The sequence below is a fragment of the Emys orbicularis genome, chromosome 22 (genome assembly GCF_028017835.1).
Source record: "Emys orbicularis isolate rEmyOrb1 chromosome 22, rEmyOrb1.hap1, whole genome shotgun sequence".
Classification (NCBI taxonomy): domain Eukaryota; kingdom Metazoa; phylum Chordata; order Testudines; family Emydidae; genus Emys; species Emys orbicularis.
In genome coordinates this window covers 16667438-16688595 of record NC_088704.1, presented here as the reverse complement: position 1 = coordinate 16688595, position 21158 = coordinate 16667438, and the positions used below count along the sequence as shown (strand labels likewise).

The 21158-nt window shown below is 49.3% G+C and overlaps 1 protein-coding gene across 1 annotated transcript in view; it reads right to left on the bottom strand.

The window, feature by feature from the left end:
• Positions 1-3796: 3796 nt before the first annotated feature.
• The window catches only part of TMEM88B (transmembrane protein 88B), a 33527-nt gene continuing 16165 nt past the window's right edge, over positions 3797-21158 (bottom strand). Inside the window, exon 2 of the mRNA XM_065421177.1 lies at positions 3797-4066. Within this exon, the coding sequence (XP_065277249.1) occupies positions 3797-4066 (270 nt within the window). The remainder of the gene's footprint in view (positions 4067-21158) is intronic.

The following is a 21158-nucleotide window of genomic DNA, read 5'->3' as shown; positions in this document are numbered from 1 at the left end:
TGTGTGGACTGAGAAGGTCACCCTGATAGGCCTGACACAGGGGATAGGATATTGGTTCTGCAGCCGGTGTGCATGAAGGGCAGAAAGCCAGGACATAAGACATAAGACATAAGAAAGGCCGTACTGGGTCAGACCAAAGGTCCATCTAGCCCAGTATCTGACTACCGACAGTGGCCAATGCCAGGTGCCCCAGAGGGAGTGAACCTAACAGGCAATGATCAAGTGATCTCTCTCCTGCCATCCATCTCCATCCTCTGACGAACAGAGGCTAGGGACACCATTCTTACCCATCCTGGCTAATAGCCATTTATGGACTTAGCCACCATGAATTTATCCAGTCCCCTTTTAAACATTGTTATAGTCCTGGCCTTCACAACCTCCTCAGGTAAGGAGTTCCACAAGTTGACTGTGCGCTGCGTGAAGAAGAACTTCCTTTTATTTGTTTTAAACCTGCTGCCTATTAATTTCATTTGATGACCCCTAGTTCTTGTATTATGGGAATAAGTAAATAACTTTTCCTTATCCACTTTCTCAACATCACTCATGATTTTATATACCTCTATCATGTCCCCCCTTAGTCTTCTCTTTTCCAAACTGAAGAGTCCTAGCCTCTTTAATCTTTCCTCATATGGGACCCTCTCTAAACCCTTAATCATTTTAGTTGCTCTTTTCTGAACCTTTTCTAGTGCTAGGAGAAGCAGTTGTGAGTGTGATCCTGAGAGGAAGTGGAGAGACATTGTTTCTTGAGCACAGAGCTTACTGGTGTAGCAGACGTGGGGATTCTGAGCAAGGAAACTGCTGCTGTTGGTTGTTCCTACTGTGTTCGGGGAAACAGGACTTTGTGTGCATCTTGGGTAAATAAACAAGATCGCCCCAAGAACAGACCTGCCTCAGAGCATCAATTTCTCATCCTATAATGGAAGCAACCCTGCAAGGCCCCCCTTTGTCTAACCTCTGGGGCCAAAGGAGCGACAATTAAAGTTGGCCAAAGAAACTTCAACGGACCCATATTCCGTCAGAATACGCAGTTCCATTGAAATCAAACCACTTCACAAAATCGGGTCAATTTTACCGGCATTGTGTTTGGGGAAAAAACAGGGGGAAATGTTTTGACATTTTCTCAATGTACCGTTTTGTTTGTTTTGCAACAATTTTCATTTCAAATTTGTAAAAATGTTGTCTGATCTACAAAACAAAACGGACAAAACTGAAAACACAACACTTCAGCTGACCCGGAGCGGGTGTTTTGGGGGAATTTGCCTTCACGGAGAATTTTGAAAGCTTAAAAATCTCAAAACACTTCACAGAACAGACCTCGCAGCCTCCCCGTAGCTCTCGCAACAATACTTTGATCATGTCCCCTCTTATTCGTCTCCTAAGATAGTCAGCGATCACTCTTCACCTGACAGTTGTTCCAGGCCCCGAGCCATTCTCCTGCAGTGCACTCCTCAGGCGGGACTGGGCCCGGTTGCTGCCCATCTGCTGACCGCACACATTTGGGGAGCTAAGCCTGAGCTTGCCATGGAATTTCCAATGGCGTTAGCCTTCTCCTGCTGTCCAGTGTTCAGCTGCCACCCCCCTCAGCTTCCCATGGTCACTTTGCTCCCATGTCATTTGCAGGGATGGCCCCAGGGCCTTACGCCCTTAGAATGAAAACCAAACCCCAGGGAAAATACACAAATTAGTCTTTAATATACAGCGAGGGGCTCCAATGGCCCGGTCACATTACAATGGGCATCACACATGAACAGGGTGGACTGCCGGTGCTCAGACAGCGAATGCAGAGCGGCCCCCATGGGGTTTATTTACACATCAGCAATTGAAGCGGTTACAGTGGACAGAAGAACAACGGCGACTGGGGATACACAGCTTCCAGTGGTCAATGGCATCCAGCTCGGAAAGGCCCTCCTCAGGCCTGGTCCAAAGCCAGCTGAAGCCAAGGGAGAGACTCTCATTGACGTTGCTGGGCAACGGAGCAGGCCCTGTGTGAGTTCTACGGTGCCAGGTGAGGATGGGAACCCAGGCTGGATCTCTTGCTTCGATAGGTTTAGATTGTGTGGCTCCCTCCCCCAGAAACAAACCCCTCCAAACTACCGGAGAAAGGTGCTGGCCGGAGAGCCCCGAAGAATGAAACCCCTTGTGTCTATAGGTGCATCCTGGATAGCAGTGAGGGCCGCGTCCCTTGCACTGCCCTGCGGATGTGCCTCAGCTCTGCGCTGGGGCGGGGAATGTCGTCTCTGTGGCCCATTCAACCCTTGGCCTGTCTGTGGAGACCGGGCACAAGATGGGTCAGCGAGTGCCAGTTGCTGGAGTGGCTTTTGACTGCCAAGCCCTGTCCACTAGACAAGTGGTTCCCAAACGTTTTACTACGGTGACCCGCCAACTGCGTTTTGTCTGTTTTTCAGACCCACCATTATGTTTACAAAAGGCCCAGATTCATGGGAGGGGCCCAAAATCACAGGCCAGGGTCCTCCTCCACTGCCGCTGTCTCCCCCCCCCCAAAGGGGGCACAGACCACCCGCAGCAACCCCTGTCCCTCAGTCTCCCAAACCGAATCCCGGCTGGATGCGGAGGGGAGGCCCCAGGCTGGTCGGGGGCAGAGAGTGAGCCCTGCCTGCCCTCACCCTGCAGCAACGGCTGCTACCCTGCAGGGCTGGGCCCAGCTCCCTGCTCCGGGCACTGCAACCCTATCTGCCAGGTCGCAGCGCCACTCAGGTTTGATACAGCTGCCCCGCCATCAATGCCCAGAGCGGGGAGCCAGTCCCAGGCACTGTGGGGTGAGTGTGAGGTGAGCTTGCTTTCCACCTCCCCATCCCCACCCCCAAGCCCTCCCTCTGCATCAGGTCCATAACCCATCTGGTGGCAGGTTGGGACTCACTGTCTGGGAAACACTTCACTGGACAATACCCAATGTCTAGCAGGCCATTGCGTGGCCATCAGATTTCAATAACCAGCATCAAAGCAGGCAGGGTTCAGGCCAGCACCCTGGGGGGAAGGTACCCACAGCCCGGTAGAGATTCCCCAAGCCACCCGGTCCCCACTAATCACAAAAGGAACACAGTCACCATTATAACATGCTACGAGAGCAGCTGTGCAAAGCGGGACGGACATAGTCACAGTGCAACAAGGTGACAGCTCCTGAGTGTCGTATAGGCCGAGACTCACAGGTGCATTTGCAGGGCCAGAGACCCGTGCAGCCACAATAGGATTCTAGGCAGGGGGGGCCACAATGGACCCCCTCCTGGCTGAATGTGTATTTTACAGGGGGCCACTTCTCTGGGACAAAGGATGCAGCTTTTTAACCACACGGCTACTTTTCCCTTGTGCCTGTAGTGCCGTCAGCAGCCCCTTCCATCACTGCGCAGTCTAGTCCATGACGTAAGGAGATCCCGTGTTCTGATGCCAAGCCGCACAAAGTTGGGAGCCAGGGAGAACCACAGGGCCTGTCTGTGTCCAGCAGCCACAGTGAAGCATCCCCATTTCTAAGTCAGCGAGTCCTGTCTCTTCTGTACCAGCAGGGACATGACTGGCCCTGCGTAAGTAGCAGGAGGGCGAGCCCCTTTGACACGCTTTTGTCCATATGCTTTGGTGCCTTTCCATCACAATGGGGAGAACCTGCTGAGGGTTACAGGTTTAGGAACAGCTACAGGAGAGGGGTTCATTCCAGACCCAGCTCATTCCTCTGTCCCGAAGGACCCTGAGAGCCTATGCCTACCAGGACTCCAGATAGTGACTTTGCAGGTGCCAAGGGGGGATGTATTGGGGGGAGGGGGCTGGGGGAGCTGGTGCAGCGAGCTCATACCCAGGCCTTGACTTGAGTGCTCCACTCCTTGGCACAGCTGCACAGCCCTCCTTCCTCATACCAGCGCCACTTCACCCCTTTGTAGACGGCCCGAGCGTAGGGCTGGAAGCATAGGAAGAGGCGGAGGCGCCGCGCCAGGCTGCAGTAGACGGCCATGGCCACCACGATGAGCGGGGACATGATGACGAAGCCGAGGATGATGAGGGCAGAGGAGCTGTTGTCGTCCAGGATGGTTTTGCAGTAGTAGGCAGAGGAGTGCAGCACCTGCAGGAGACGGGAGAAAGGGCAAAGTGGGTCAGAGGCCTGGGGCAGGAGACAGGCTTCCTTAGCGCCATCGCGCTCATGTGCCAGATATTAGGGAAAACTATTTCACTAGGAGGGTGGTGAAGCACTGGAATGGGTTACCTAGGGAGGTGGTGGAATCTCCTTCCTTAGAGGTTTTTAAGGCCCGGCTTGACAAAGCCCTGGCTGGGATGATTTAGTTGGGCCCTCAGGACAGCACGATCCACGAAAGCGCTTCAGAAACAAGCACCGTGCCCCAAAGCTGAATAATACCACAACTGAAGGGGTAGAAAAGCACAGGGCTGGGAACCAGGAGATCAGGGCTCTATGGTCTGCATGTATTAGGGGCAAAATGCTCCCTGCAAAAAGCCCATCAGATTCCAACAGAATCCTGTTACTATTTGTAATGGCTCCAAGAGGCCCGGCCAAGGTCAGGGTTCCATTGTGCTAAGTAGACACAGAATAAAAATCCCTGCCCCAAAGACCTCACAGTCTAGATAGCTAAAGGAAGTACAGTTAGCTCTGTTCCCAGAAGGGAGCTGAGACCCAAGGTGTGTCCTCATTGCAAGTTAGCCTGGGCGTTGCCCCTAAGCCTGCTCCTATCCACACACACAGCGCTTTCCCCTGAACGTTGTGGTGCTTTCATCCCAAGCTAGCTGGCCCAGCTAGGCTAGAGGTCAAGTGCCACATTATGGACAGAGGCTAACCCACTCCAGTGCTGATAGTCCTCCAGTGCCTTCCCACAATCCCACCGTGTGTCCGGAAGGGCAAACAAGTTCTTCAGCAATTTACTGGGAGAGAATCCTAGAGGGGCTCAGCTTACTGCAGCCCAGAGACCCATGGGATATATGCCCCCAGAAGTCCTAGTGACACACATGGGTGAGTGGAGCACGAGGGAGGGCACAGTAGCACAGCAGGGCTTTGCAGTGTGGCTGCTCATCCCCAAGCTAGGCTAACCTGGGTGCTGATCACCTGGGCCAATTCTGCAGTGAAGACGTATGCACAGATGAAGGGACTTGCCCAAGGTCCCACGGACCAGTAACTGAATTCCTCCTGGGTCCCCATCCAGCGCCTCAGCCCCAAGAGCAGCCTTCCTCTCTTCCGAGCCAGGCCTGGCGATTTCCAGGCTGCCTCACAGAACCTCTTTAATCAGGCGTTTAGTTAATCAACCATCATGACAAAGCCAGGGCGTTGCATGCAGATAATGGAGCAGGAAATGTTCATTTTATTGACTCACCCCTAACAATATACTTTTGTATTTGCTAGTTTTGGGATACAAAGATCCCTGGTGCTACAGTGAGGCGGGCTGCAAAAGCACATTGACAATGATAGAAAAATAAAGAAAATACAGCTAGACTTAGCTTCTAATGACAGACAAAGAGGATGGGGGAAATAGATGGGCTTGTGGTTAAGGCAATGGTCTGAGACCCCCAGCCAAGCCATCAGTTGAGTTCTCAGCCCTGGCACACACTGCCTGCACACATCAGTGCTATCCTAGCTTTCAATCTTCTGCTCATATATCAGATCCCTTTCTCCTATTCAGCACCTTCTAAGATCTTCAGGGCAAGGACCGTCTCTCACCATGTATTTGTATGGTGCCTCATACAATGGAACGTCCATCTCAGCTAAGGGCTCTAAGCACCATTATAACACTAATAAGCGGATGATAGCAGTTTCCCCCGTCTCTTTCCCTTTTACAAGGCTTCTCTTTCTTTCTCAGTGTCCCCACAGCAAACACAACCCATCTGGTTTTAAACAATCCTTATTGGCTCCCCGCAGCGTAAAAGGCAACCTATAAGTAAAGGAAAGGCTCTGAAAAGCATTAGCCCAAAGACAGAAGGAACGCGCTCGCCAAGCTGCTACTGCCCTGCCAGGGCACGGCTCCCCCCTGCACCCGTTCAAAGGCAGAAAAGACTGTGTTCTCCACCCCTGGCTTTCTCTTCTGATCTGACGGACGTACTCACAAAGGGATACAGGGATATTCTCTCAGCTGGAAGCAATTCACTTTGCTTACGAACTGGAACTCGAGGCCTTCCAAGCTAATGGTCCAGGCACCGCTGAGTTTGATGGGGGAGCTTAATGTTCCAGTCCTTGCTGTCTCATCACTCGTGACTTGGGCTCAGTTTGTGGGCTAGATTTATGATTTCACAAGGAGGCTGTCAAGTCATAGGAGACCCAACATTTAAGGTCTGCACAAAGACTCTTCTATAAAACCTAACTCACACCACCCCGAAGGGGATGTTGCTCTGCTTATGAGCAGAAAGAGCAGCCATTTTGTTCTCAAAGCCGCTGCACCCTGTTACGGAGGGAACACACATACTGTGCTCTCTCTCATGGAGACTTTATTATGGCTAATTTTTGTTGTCATTTTTCTTTAATCTAAAACAAAAGTCCCTTTGGGTCTGGACCTACCTGATTACCATTTGTATGTAAAAAAACATGACACCCTCCAGCATAGATGGTTTCAACTAGGCATAATTAATGCATGGCACATACATATTTAGCCAATGGACATTTCTTTATAACTCATACATCTGTAAGAAGGGACTGTTAGATCCCACAGAGGGGTATAGGAAGGAGAAATAGAGAGAGAGATACAGAGAGCCTTTCTGTGGCCTTCTCTCCCTAGCATTATTTCAGCAGGTAGTTACAGGGGAGAGGCGGGCTCATCTTTATCAGATTTTTGTATACATTGTTGGTAGCCCACAGTTGGTGCAATTCATCCCTGCTGCATTGCCATTCGTGCTCACTCACTTCCCTAGCTCACAAGGGCATCTTGGCACTTACTAACTCAAGGAACTTGGAAAATGCAAAGTCCAACATCAGCACCAAGTAATACCTGCACTGGAAGTGGAATTGGAGCCGAACAAATCCCTCCGTTCCTTGCCTGTGCTGCAGCCAGTCGGAACGGTGCTGCCACTCGTCCCCTAAACTGAGCCAAACACAACACCTTTGGAAGAAACAGCCCATGCAATCCAAACCCAGCAAAAGCATTTTCCAAAGCTCCCAGAACGAGCGAGGTTTCAATCTGGAGGAAGTTTTGACTGGCCAGTTACAACCTGCGGGTTTTGTCTGAAAAGCGTTCTTTGGTGCAGACCCTTTAGTTTCAACCTCTGCAGCATTGACCTCTTTCAATCACTCTCCTAGCTGAGAGCTCATTTTCAAGGTCATGCCATTTCAAAATGGTTCTCTCTCCTTCCTCCCCTAATCCCCGAGGCACTGAGCTGAATGGCTGATTTTATGTTTTTAATCTCGGCCCCCCCCCCGGCTGGCAATTCTCTTGTATAATTAATGCAGAATTAATAGGAGGTAAGGAGGGGAGCAAGGATGTTTTCTGAGAATAGCTGATGGGGTTGATGTCAAGGTCAATTGATTACTGGTGATGGAAGCAAATGAAAGCTCCCCATCCCAGCTCGAAAGCGACTGGCCGCAAGAAAGATCTTAAACCCAGCCAAGCAAGAAATTAAAACTCAACCCAAGCTGATCCAGCCAAATGAAGCCGTCTCTCAAAAAGGTCAAGCGCTCTGAACTGTTTCACCAGCCGGCTGGTTTTCTGCCAGCTGCCTTTGATGCCGTTTTCACACCTTCCCTCTGGGTTCGCATTCCTCCTTCAGGGCCTTTGCATTTAATTTCACACTCGACCCCATTCAGCCCTGGGCTGACCAGGCTTTAGAGTATCTCTTGCGCTAGAGAAAAGCCAGAATTTGGTGATGGGGAATAGAAAGGCGATTGGGGCTGCGGGATATTGACGGCCCCCATGGTTCTCTTGGGCTCCTTAGCTCCCAGACTGACTAACACAGTCAACACACAGGCTCTCCCAAAGTTGTGGCCTGGAATAACCAGTCAGAGAATGCATTACAGAGTAGACAACAGGTGTAAATAGAGTCAGTGGAGAGCACTGTTCTTAATGGAATTGAAACCATTTATACCAGGAACAGAATTGCCCACTATGTTTTTCCCACCATGGCAAGTGCACTCCCATGTCCCTAAAGTTGTGAGAACGGGGACAAAACTGGAGCCATTTATCCAAACCCAATGAGCTGTGGGTGTCTGGAAAAAACAGGAACAAGTCCAAACTACCTTGCTTTTGATTTTGCCAACACCAAACTCCCACCAGTAAGGTTTTGCAAAACCTAGGCCAAAGCCACCTCTGGTTCTGCCTGTCTCTGATCATTATTAACCAGCCTTCACCTGGTTGCTTCACAAGGTTAAAACTTGGAATCTTTTATGACACGTTGATTGTCAGAAATTTGTCGATTTCACCAACAAACCTCGCATGTTTATTAAGAATAAAACCTTAATGTTAAGAACTAAGAAGTGTACTTATTTTTTTGTCCAGTTCATAGCTTTGGGATCAATCTAAACTGCAAAATTCAGGCAGCTTTAGCCATAATGAGGAGAAGCAAAATGGAAACAGCAAACCTCTGAAAACTTCCTAGGGCAGCCAAAAAAGCTATTTAGAAGCAGGCAGCTTCCCACCACCACATGTAAATCAGAAGTGTTTATAAAAACCTCATTCAATATCCTTCTTCCCAAATTTCACCAGCTTTGGATTTCCCCCGTGCTCCCCTATGGATCCAGCTGCTAAAAGGCAAATGACCTTGTCCGACTTTGTAACCTCATTGTTTTGAAATTGGAATAAAATCTCTTCAAGCAGAGAAATGTTCATGCCAGGTTCTCAGCAGCGGGCAACTTGCTGTGTTGTCTGCCTTCCTACTGGGCCTTTTTCCTTTAGCACAAAGAAAAAGGGTTCTCAGTACATGGCACATGCAATAGATCAGATGCAGAGGCCCCCCGCCCCCCTTCCTTTTAAGGGGAGAGACCTTGAAGGGTATCAATGCATTTGTACTGTAGCCTGCAAGTTAGGTAGCTCTCCTCTCCATCTGTATTCTGTAGCTAGCTTGAAATCCCGACTGCGGGATGTTTAACAGGAACAGTCTATTTGCACGAGCCAGTGCCAGACAAACCACATAAGACAATAGGCAAATATTTCTGGTAATAACCCCACCGTCATAAGTGCCTGCAAACTGGATGGGTCTGGGCTGCATAGTTTGGCTCTGTGGTTATGTCTGCACTTAAACCGCTACAGTGCAGACGCTCACTACAGCGACGGGAGAGGCAGCGCTTGGTGAACAGAATCTACACTGGGGGTTAGGCCGGCTTACCTACGTTGCTCAGAGATGTGGATTTTTCCCACCCCTGAGCAACACTGCTGGGGCAAACTTACTTTTTAGCGCAGACCTGGCCTGACTCTGAGCTTTCAAGGAATTTGAGCCCTACTTAGACTGTGAGATCTTTGGAGCAAAGACCATCTTTTCCTTGTACGTGGGTATGGCACCTCCCACAATGGGGGCGTGGTATCTGCCTAGGGTCTCTAGATGCTATCGCAATGCAAACAAGATGACAATAATGTATTCCGATCCCTGGTTTTGGTTCAGCCCTTTACAGACACAAGCCAGCTGTAAAGTTTGCATTCTGATCTGATAACGTGTTCTAAGAACTTGTCTTCACTGCAAGGTTAACTCGGGTTCTTACTGTTGGCCCTACCCTGATTCCCGTCTACACCCCAAAACCTCTCACTCACTGGTTGGTCCAAGGGTAGAGGCTAACACCTGAGTGCTACCAACGCTTGAGCTGGTAACCCAACAACTCTGCAATGTGGATGCGGACCTAAGCCACTTGAGTGCTGACAGTCCTCTTTCCCACAATTCCACCTGGGAACTATTTTCTAGCCATCTACTTACTCTTTGCCTCCCATTCAACCAGAAGTCACCTGCCAGTTCCCAAAGTCTGGTTTGGCCTTTGCACCCCACATTCACATGTGCCCTGCTGTACGTGCAACGTTTCTAGCACTGGTACAACTGGTGGTGAACAGAAGGCATCTGGGGCACCATCCTCCCAGCATGCTGCCAGCTGGCTTGAAGCTGTAACTAGGGTGCTGAATGATCTTTGCAGCGAGGCCAGTAAAACCTCAGATTTTGGGACCAGGCCCCCAAATCTATAATGCTGTGAGGCCATCTCCAAGAAGCTGACAGAGGAAGGGACCCACTGGATGGGATGTTAGTGTGAGGAGAAAATTAACCTCTGAAGAATCTATACTGGCAGACCATGGACCACAATGCCTAGTCTGGTAATGCCCTGAGATTGCGCCCACTCTGTGAGGAGCTGGACAGGGTGGAATTCTTCCAGGGCAGCATTAGGAACCATGGACTACGGAGCCAGGAGGTCTAAAGTGCCTCACACTATTGATTGTCACCCCAATGTGGATGCAGTCAATTGGACAACCTCAAGTCTGACTTTGTGGTGTAACTGTTCTCCACTGGTCTTAGCCACCTCCAGTGCTCACACCTGAGTACCAATGACCCAAGTGAACTCAGCAGCAAAGACACCCTGAAGAGCTCTTTGGGTTCAGGCAGCTCAAGCAGAACTTTCTGTGAAAATGTCAGTTCTTCCCACCTTCCCACTCGCTGTTCAGTGCCTGCCACGCAGCAGAGGGGCTGCCTTTGTCGCATCTGAGTCCTAAAGCTGCGTCTCTCTTACGTTATTTTATTTCTTTGTCTCTCGTGTCATTAGACACCAGAACTAGGGTTTGTTTTGTAGTGTTGGGCTGTGAACAAACTGTGTGGCTTCATGTCATTTTGATTAAAGTCTGACTCAGTTCCTAATGTGTACACGAGCGGGGGTGGAATAAGCATGTGTGTTGGGAGAGAGGGCACCTAAACCAGTGGTTATTACTTTGTTAAGGCCGTAGGCATGTCAGTTTTCTTTTCAGCCCTCTCCTCCCACCCCGACCCCGCCAAGTGACGGTAGTTCTCATGGTTGATGCTAAACAGAGAGCCCTAGAACGTGAGATCTTCGGTTTATTCCTGATTATTCCTGGTTATTTCTGGAGGCTTTTAAGAACAGGCTGGACAAACCCGTCAGGGATGGTCGAGGTTTACTTGGTCCTGCCACAGCACCGGGGACTGGACTTGATGACTTCTTGGGGTCTCTTCCAGCCCTACATTTCTGTGATTCTATGATGCTGTACTATTGATCCAAGGAGGCGTCTTTCTGTTGCCTGCAGAGGAGTTTGGATCAGGCGCTAAGTGACATTGCCCACTTCCCGCTATGTGGGAACTGGCTGTGCTGTGGGAAACCCTGGAAGCTTCTCCCTCAGGAGCTGGACTGAGATCCCTTCTTACCCACCCCTCCATCCAACCAACCTCCTTTCACAAGGGCCTTGTAAAATGACCCAACCTGTCAGATGGCAAAAATATGTGTTTACCGAAGCAGTAGACAGGTCTGCAGAATTATAAGTGAGGGACATGGACATAATGGTCTAATTAAACCTGTAATCTGACAAGTGTTATATACTTTTGGCAATAAAACAGGCTCATCTGGCAGCCTGGAGATTAAATACACCCCACGATAGGCGGCCTGCTACAAATGAGGAGCATGCTGGTACTTTATATTCTTCAATAAAAAACAATAGCATGTTAATCAGATACTATTCGCCAGGCCAGTGGTGGGGATGATGGAGGTTTTGGCACATTCACATTGTGCTTTTCCTGCCAAATGATGCAAAAAATGCTTGTCAAGCAGAAATAGGAGCCACCGCTGGAGTGGACCGTGGAAGCTGTTCAGAAAGTGAGCTGGAATGTTACACAGCCATTTAGGAGAGGAAGCAAAGAAGGACATTGTATCAAATTGGAACGGTCAGGGGATGAGCAGAATGGAATCACCCAGCATGGAATTTGCTCAAGACTATCTATCTGGGTTTCTAAAAGATCACCCAACCCTATGATAATTGAGACACATGGGACTAACACCCCTGGTCTTGCCAAAACAAAGTGTCCTGGAGTCTTTCGTGACACGTCATGGCTGAAAAAGTGCCACCAATAAGGCACCAAGAGCATGTGCTGCGGACCGAGATCTACATGAAGGTCTTGCATGCAAATCATTGACCTACCTCAAGTCTCCTTAACCGTGTGAAATTGAACAAAATTGCAGCGCTGGGAACTACAGTCACATCCGGCTGGGCCTCCTTAGCCCTTCCCACACATACGTGATCTCCGCTAGGAAAACAGGCCGAGAGACCAAGCCAGACCCACAACAAAACTTCAGCATAATCCCCCCAGCACTGCAGCAGCATTTCAAAGAGCGTCGCTATCATGAGGGGCGGAAGGAGTGCTGGAAATGTGCAGTATTGCCACTGACATGAATGGGCAATGACTCTTACTTGGTGAGAACAGCTGACCGCACTGGCTTCTCCCGCCGAGCTGGAGGATATAATAGTATCCCCGTTAGACAGCCCTCCTCCGCAATTTTCCTCTCCGTTTTTTTTTAACTCTTCTCTCATCTCCCTCATCAGCTAGTGTAATGTACTTGCTTCACAGCCCAAGTACAGTCTGATTATCCTATTTGAATGTAAGTGATGAATATGCAAATGATCATTCTCTGACTCCTACTGCAGAATATTTTCAGCTGATTCATCTTAGGGTCTGTAGGTCTAATAGGAATTGCCTTTTAATGTCTCTGTATTAATTCCCTCTGCAGAAGAAACAGGGAAAGATATGGACAATGCTTCCTGGATACTTTTTATTGTAGCTCAGTGATTCCCTATTGCTGAGATCTAGGGTCTGAACAGCAGAGTAGGTCAGTGCCCCACTCCTTCACCGCTGGTGACCTGGATTCAAATCCTGCCTTGTGGATCACAATATGGGGAACAGTCCTGATGTTTCCAGCCTAGTCTTTGAGGTAGCTTCCAGTGCATGGAGGGCAAGTGAGAAGTTTAGATGTAGGTTCACAGGGATGTGTGCAGGGAATTGTGGGAATGGCAGCGAAGGCCAGGCTTGACCCACACCTTTGCTATCATCCGGCTGCAAAGTGGGTGAGTAGGGGGCGGGTCGCAGCTCAGCCTGCACCCCTACCCACATGAGCTCACCAGCTCAGGAGCTACTTGCCCTGCGGTGCAGAGGGAAAGGCTCTGAGTGTGACCATACGAAGGTCTGGGCACCTTTGCGCGCTGTCACACATGGAGAGCTGGCAAAGCCATTTGTGGGGAGCGCAGGGCTGGAATAGTGGGGGCTGCAGGTCAGGACTGAGGGGTGTCGGCAGGGCTGTTTGTGGGGAGCGCAGGGCTGGATTAGTGGGGGCTGCAGGTCAGGACTGAGGGGCGTCAGCAGGGCCGTTTGTGGGGAACGCAGGGCTGGAATAGTGGGGGGTGCAGGTCAGGACTGAGGGATGCTAGCAGGGCTGTTTGTGGGGAGCGCAGGGCTGGAATAGTGGGGGGTGGAGGTCAGGACTGAGGGGCATCGGTACAGCTGTTTGTGGGGAGCGCACGGCTAGAATAGTGGGGGGCTGCAGGTCAGGACTGAGGGGTGTCGGCAGGGCTGTTTGTGGGGAGCGCAGGGCTGGATTAGTGGGGCCTGCAGGTCAGGACTGAGGGGCATCAGCAGGGCCATTTGTGGGGAACGCAGGGCTGAATTAGTGGGGGGTGGAGGTCAGGACTGAGGGACATCGGTACGGCTGTTTGTGGGGAACGCAGGGCTGGATTAGTGGGGGGTGCAGGTCAGGACTGAGGGGCATCGGTAGGGCTGTTTGTGGGGAGCGCAGGGCTGGAATCGTGGGGAGCGCAGGTCAGGACAGAGGGGCATCGGTAGGGCTGTTTGTGGGGAGCGCAGGGCTGGATTAGTGGGGGGTGCAGGTCAGGACTGAGGGGTGTCAGCAGGGCTATGTGAGGGGGCGGCACAGAAAAACTAGGCCGTGCTGCAGCTCAGTGGTCATTCCTGTAGCACACTGGGAAGGCTGTGGGTGCAGTGACGTTTGGATAGTGCCTGCCCCCTGTAATGGTCCACATCTCCAATCAGATCCTTGCTTCCCCCCCATGACACTTTATGTAATATTGCAGCTTATAGTTCATTGGATTGAATGTTGAAGGAAAACGACTGTTTGCCTGCTGTTGTTATGCCCATGAAGTGATTACTTGGGCGGTGCATGCCCGCCCCTACTATATTATGTCCCCAGAGGACTGTGAGCATTGGTGCCCAATAAATAAAATTGCTGGTACCTTTCGCTTTAGTAGCAAAACACCAGCAAGATCTTCAGAAGAGCAGGGAAACTAGCCGGGCAACCAAACAAAGACCGTGGACCCCAAGGAAAAGCAGGTTCCACTTCACAGGCACCTTAGCTCATGCAGCTCCCGGTTGGGCTTCGCCAGCAATCGTTTCTCATCCTTTCATCGAAGTTGCCAATTCATTGGTTTTGTACGTGTTTGTGTGTGCATGATTAAATGTCATTCCCTTGAAAGGGCCCGGGCTCAGAATATTTCCTGGCAGAAATAAAGCAATGAATAACAAAGGCCCAGCATTCTGTTGGGAAAATCCCATTGCAACCCAAAAGCCCGGCTGGCTTACGCATTAGCAGCAGAAGCCCCAGCCACCGCCAGCATGGTTAGAAAGCTTTCCGTGCACATGTGGCTGCTAAGTACGGCGCTCTAGCTCCCCTGCAGCACCTTGCCAGAGCTTTGGAGTCCGTTTTGTAGACATTACTGAACCAAAGCTCTGAATAGTCCCAGTTACCCCAGAGACCCATCTTTCTTTACACTTCCCACCACTCTTGCTATGCTCAATAGAGACCTTGAGCTAGTCACCCAAGTCCAAGCCCGCCCAATCTCCTGAGTCCGAGCTCGAGCGGCTAGCCTAAGCTGCTGCCCATGCCACAATGTCCACGCTACTGTTTTTAAGCGCTCTAACTAAAGCAGCGCTAGCAGGCATCTGTCTACCCAGGCTGGGAATCACATCTCCTACCTGCAGTGCAGGCATACCCGCTGTGTTCTGTTCAGTTCAGTGTGCTCCAGAGGAGAGACGCACACTGTGCGCTCTCGTGGGGACTTGACATTGGTTCCTTTTGGTTTTGGTGTCCACGTCACCAAAACTAATGTAAGCCACACCTACTCGATGTGGCACTCTATCCCCCTCTAGTGGTGGCTGGGCCACAGAGCAGTTGAGGAGCCTGCTACAGGCTCACCTAAGAGAGTTGTACCTGGTAGCTCAGGCAGTAGCAACTCCTGCTTTAAGATCCAGAAATCCCAGGTTTAATCCCTGTTGCCAATGCCCCAGCCAGGAAAAAGATGTTACCACACACACATGCACAACTGCCCTTTGGAGCATCATACCCAGTCTCCCCCCCCCCCCCCCCGCCCCCAGTCCCCTCTGACTCCAGCGTAGCAAAGATTTCCTAAGTAACCATTCCTCCTATGGCTTCCCTGGTCCCTTTGGGGGGTGGTTCTCTGTGCCCTGGGGCATGGACCCCCATGGATCTCCGCAGTACACAGACTGGGTATTCAGAGTGTGCACCAAGCCCTGAATAAGGTGGGCATGATTTGGTCCCTGATGAACACCTGAGTCCATCTAGAGGCACTTCTCCATATTCCCCTGAAAGGTGCATTCACAGACACCCTTCCAATAATGCCCTCAGCTAGTCTAGCCTTGTGGAGCACCAGGTTCTCAGCGTTTTCTACAAAGCTGCTGTGTGGCCCAGGGTTGTTTTAAATACACGAGCACATCCCAGCCTGTGGATAGGGTTGGTCTCTTCTGCGGAGTGCAGGGGCTGAATAACAAAGACAATAGCATGTATATGGCACTTTACACTACTAGGGGGATTCATACACACCAGCTAATGAGTGACAATTGCAACTTGCCTTGTCTGCACTAATTTTAACACATTAGTTACCACGAGTTAACTAACACATGTTAAAAACCACACACCTTCTTTCCTAGTGCAGACAAGGCCAGAGAGGCTAAGTGATTGGGCCAAGGTCATGCAGGTCAGTAGCAGAGCTAGGAACAGAAGACAAGTCTATTGGATGGAAGGTGCTATGGAAGCAAGATAATTATTATGGCTGAGTTTTGTAAAGGCGCCTAAAAGAGGTAAGCACCCCACTCCCACTGAATCCAAAGGGGCTAGGATTAGGGTGACCAGACAGAAAGTGTGAAAAATCGGGACAGTGGGTGGGGAGTAATAGGAGCCTATATAAGAAAAAGACCCAAAAATCGGGACTGTCCCTATAAAATCGGGACATCTGGTCACCCTAGCTAGGATGGTTCTGAACTACAGCTGGTCAAAGAAAGATAAGCATTTTTATCAATCGGTGGTGGTGGTGCAATTCTCTAGTTTTTCCATGAAACCCCCAAACTTTCTGGGTTTTGAACATAAAAGCCAACTAAAGCTCAAAAATGATTTGCTTTTTTTGTTGAAAAAAGCGAAATTGTTGAAAGAAACTAAAATTTTCTGCAAAAACTTTTGTTCTTTTTTTTAAAAAGGCCATTTTTAAAAAAATCTGTTTTTCCCACCAGCCCTTGTCCTCCCCTTTCCCAACAGCTGGGTTCCAGCTCGTGCTGTGTTTGGTTCATTCATTCCTGCCACACACATCTGTCCCCTCAGTGGTGAGGAGTGCAGGACCCAGACCATTTTGCTGCAGGCTGTCAGCTCACTGCCAGAGGATCTAGTTTGCTCTGAAATGTATCCAGTCATTTCCCTCAGTGTGAGTATCACATTGACCCTCATTAGTTTCCTGCAATAACCAGCCACTCCGCTCCTAATTTCCGAGCCCGGATCTTTATTTCTCATGCGGGCTTTTAACCTTGATTTTTTTAAAACCAGATTAATTTGCCACTGTTTGATCCTGCAATTTAAAGCACAGAAAAAGTAGGGAGGGTTTTTTGTTGTTGTTAGAACCTTGGTTTCCGATAACTTTTTCTGTGGCTTTTTCCCCCAAAGCCAGCAGTACTCTGCCCATGGCCTCTGAGACTGGGAGAGAGAACCATTGATTGCGAAGCTATCGCCTTATGTGCTCTCCTCATTCACCCCTGCCCGATGCTGTCAATTCTATGCCACTCACTCCAGACAGCAGGGGAGCCTTTCCCAGCGGCAAGTGCCCTGTTGTTAGCTTCATGCAGCGCTCTATAAAAGAAAGGGGCTGAGAGCCTCTGAAGCCATTTCATGATTCTTTTAAAGCCTTTGGGTCAAAACTATTTACACTAATTACCATTAGGCTGGATCAAAAGCCAAAGCCAAGATGGGAAAGGCCAGGAACAGCAGTAATTCCCAGGGGCACTTAACCTCCAGTCTTTGTGGCTGTGATGGCAGTTCAAAGAGTGACCTTGATCAATTAACAGACGGTATTCAGCCACTGAAAAGGAAAGGGCCAGATCCCCAGCTGATGTGATGCTACTTTGCATTAGCTGGGGATCTGCCCTGTTGATTTCATTAGAGCTATGTCAATTTATAGCAGCTGCGGGGCTGTTAGCTCAGCCTCTCTGTTTCTGATGTTCATGTTCCCTCCCCTGCTATCCCAGCCCTCTCTTTCTAATAGAGCTCTTAATCCCCCCTCCCCCAAGTCTTCCCTGCTACCTCCTTTCTCCTCACTGTGGACAATACCACCAACATGCCTATAACCTGCCCATCATCTTTGACTCAGGCCTCTCTAGGTCTTCCCATCTAGGCTATAGCTAAGTCTGGCAGATTCTTTCGGCAGAACGTCTCTAAGGTACAGCCTTTCCTGTCCTTCCACGCAGCTACACCTCTTGTCCAGGTGCTCGTGGTCTCAATTACTGCAATAGTCTTTTCTCTTAAAAAAAAAAAAAAAAAAGAGGCGTCCTTGTGGCACCTGACAAATGCAGTTTTGCCCTATTCAGAATGCTGCCGTTGCAAAAGTAACTTTCCTAGCCTGACATTTTGACCATGTGACCCCTCGCTTTTCTTCCCTCTCCCTTCCCCATCGCCTCAGACATGACCCCAGCCTCCATCGCTCAATTATTAAATTTTCAAACAAGCACCTTCTTGCTTTCTCCCAGGCTACCTCTCCCATGGAGCGCCCCATAAACATCCACAAAATTAATGCATTACCCTCCTTCAAAACCCATCTTAAGACTTTCCTTCTCCAGGATCCCTACGAAAAGCTTCACAATGGTTAGGCTGCCGGTGTGCTGAGACCACGGCCTGTCATACTGACCAACACTGTCTCATTGTTCCCTTGTACTTGCCCGTCTGTGTGTTGTGACCATCTGTTGTCTCTTCTTCTTCGATTGTCAGGTCTATGGGAGAAGGGACCTCTCTTTGCTCTGTATTTGTACAGTGCCTCAATGGCGTCCTGCTCCATAACTGGTACTTCTAAGCTCTGTGGCAATATAAATAATAATAAATAATAGCCCACTTCACCTGTCTCCTGCCAGTACAGGCCACTTCCCTCTCAACCATCTTTCTTCTTTCTCCTGCAGCTCTCTAGCACCTGATCTGTTTGGTATTTCCAAGGGCTGGAAGGAATAACTAAGTCTAAACTTCCAAAAACTTTCGGTAGCTTTTGCATCAAATTCCAGACCAGCCTTTTGTCCTTTCTCAACATCCTCCTGGCCTAAGGGCCAAATTCTGTGCTTGTTAATCAGCCAAAGCTCCTATTATTATTTGTATTACAGTTGCATGTTCAGGACCCAACCAAGAGTGAAGCCCCAATGCGCTAGGCTCTGTACATACCCATCATGAGATACAGGCCCTGCCCGGAGAGCTTATAGCTAAATAGACAGGACAAAGGATGGGAGAGGAACTGACTTGCCTGAAGTCACCCAGTAGCTCAGAGGCAGATCTAGGTCTCATGAGCCATGGTCCAATGCCCTTAGCCACCAGGTTTTACTTCCTTGCTATTTAAAGCATGGGGGTGGGGGGGGTTGTCTAGTTAAGGACCGACAGAAATTTCCCCTAACACAGAATATTCAAGGACAAGCAGCAGCTATTGCTGCAAAGAGCAATTTTTTTGCAATCTGCTCAATGAGATGTTCAAAATCCCTTTGCAGACAATGAGTGGGGCCCTATGTGGTGCAGAGGCCTTGGGCTGGTTCTCCGAACAGGGGTGACGGTCACCCAATAGACAACACCCTTCACAGAATGGCTGCCATGGTCCCCGGAAGGATAGCCCAGTGGTTAGGGCAATTCATTGCTTGGCCATGGACTACCTATGGGGCACTGAGCAAGTCACATATTCTCTCTCAGCTTCACTCCCTGATTTGTAAAATGAGGTCCTTCCCTCCCTCCGTGGCTAGGGAGAAGGTTGTGAGGTACCATGGTAACGGGGCTGCACGGGTGCCATAGGGAGCTATTGTGGCCTATCTCTGTAAGGGGCTATTTAAACAGGATGCTCTGAAATAGGTTGCAAAGCTGCAGAGAGCATCCCAGCTGCTTCATGCACTCCTGAGGCTCAGTTCTGGGGTAATGGGCATTTCCGCTGTGTGTTCTCCCTTCTGGGCTTGGGGAAGAGGGAGGAATGCCTGCGCTCGCCTTCCTTCTCTGTTTCCACTTCCATTGTTTTCCTCCCTATGTGTTTGTCGCCTGCTTCTTTTTACCCCTGTGTTGGCAAGTTTGTTCCTAAAATAGTCAGTGGCATCAAGCGCTCTCTTCCTGGATCTCATGCCGGACAGGCATGGCACGTGGCACGGCTTGTTATGAGACTCCCACCATTGCAAGGACAAGCAAACATCTCCTGAGGTTCCAACTAAACCTCAAATGGTTAAAAGGAGACTTCCCAGTGAGCTTCAGCCCTATAGAAACAGCTGGGGGACTACAGTGCTGTTACTAGATCTCTAGACTCACATCCATCTAGCAATTTTACTGGAAGTGCAATATTACAGCTCTTTTAAGAGCTGGCCCCAAGCCAGAAGCTGGGTTCCAAACTCCAGATTTGGAACTGGCTACAATATAACTCTGTAATGGGCAGCACCAAAATCCAGGAACTGAACAGAGGGATTTGAAATCTGAATCTGAACCTTCCCAGCAGCTGGGCGCGGTCTTTGTGGTCTTCCAGTTGAAGTTGAGCCAGGGTTTGCTTCAGGCTTGTCTGGTTTTTGTTAAGCTCTACAGATACAGTTACCACTTCAACTTGTGCCAATCAAGACACACAATAGACGGACAGTTCGATCTTCATCTCTGAACTCTTTGGGACAGTTATTTTCAAATAGCTATAGCTAGCTAACTGTAGATCCATTTATCTACTAAACACATCCTTATTACTCAGATCTAAAGACTGTCCTAGTGTTTTTCTCTACTAAACTATTCAAGTGAACAGCCAGCACAAAATGCTGTTTTATGTGTTTCATTTTACTCTTGCTTTCCTAACCGCCATTTGTAGTAGGTGAGTGGCATTTCATTATAGCTGTTCAGTCCCTGGATTACTATTCATCTTGTTAAAAAGTGTTCTTTGTTTACATTGTTGTGGACAGTATAAGTGTTTCTAAAGGACTCCTGCTATCATTTAATTAGACAATGTCCACACATTGTGTAGTTTTATCTTCTCTGGTGGACTAGCCAGAGGCTTGTGAGGAAATAAACAAGAGCACAGATATTAGCACTGAATAAATGGGATCAGACAAATCTTTCATGAGCTCGGCTCTTCCCATGTAAAGACTTTACAGCTATGGATACTGCCTGAATTTAAGGAAGACGGCTGAAAACATGTTTGGTTGTAGCTGGCTTTGTGACTTACACGTCTTTGCATATGTAGGCAAAGCTAGAACCAAACAATCAGTAATAACGAATTCCTGAAAGACGCCTCTGAGATAGAGAGATCATTTTATACATATAATTCGGAAACAGAGGAGCAAAAAATCTTTTAATTAATTCAGCGTGTTGTACTTTTATTATCTCCTGCTGAGACAGCAATCGGGGAAGATGCTCCTCTCTCATTATTTCAAACCCTGGGGGCTTTGCCTCTGATTCCAGAGTGGGATCAACAATAATTGGTGATTATTAATGTGTAACTCACAAGAGCGTTCTTCTCCAGCACATGGCTTTTCCTTCTCATCGCATGTCCTCTTTCTGCCCTACCACCGGGCAAAGATTCAGAACTTCCTCCTTCCTTTCTCTCTCTCTCTTCAATCTGTGTGATAGCAGGCACTACTGTGATTATAGTGGTCCTACCACCAGAAGGAAGATCAGATCAAGATAGCATGGGAGTTGCCAGATGTGTGCAGAGGGCCTCAAAGTGGTTGCTTCGGAGCTCCAAAGAGCATGGAACGCTGAAGCAGATGCCTGCATGGTTTATAGA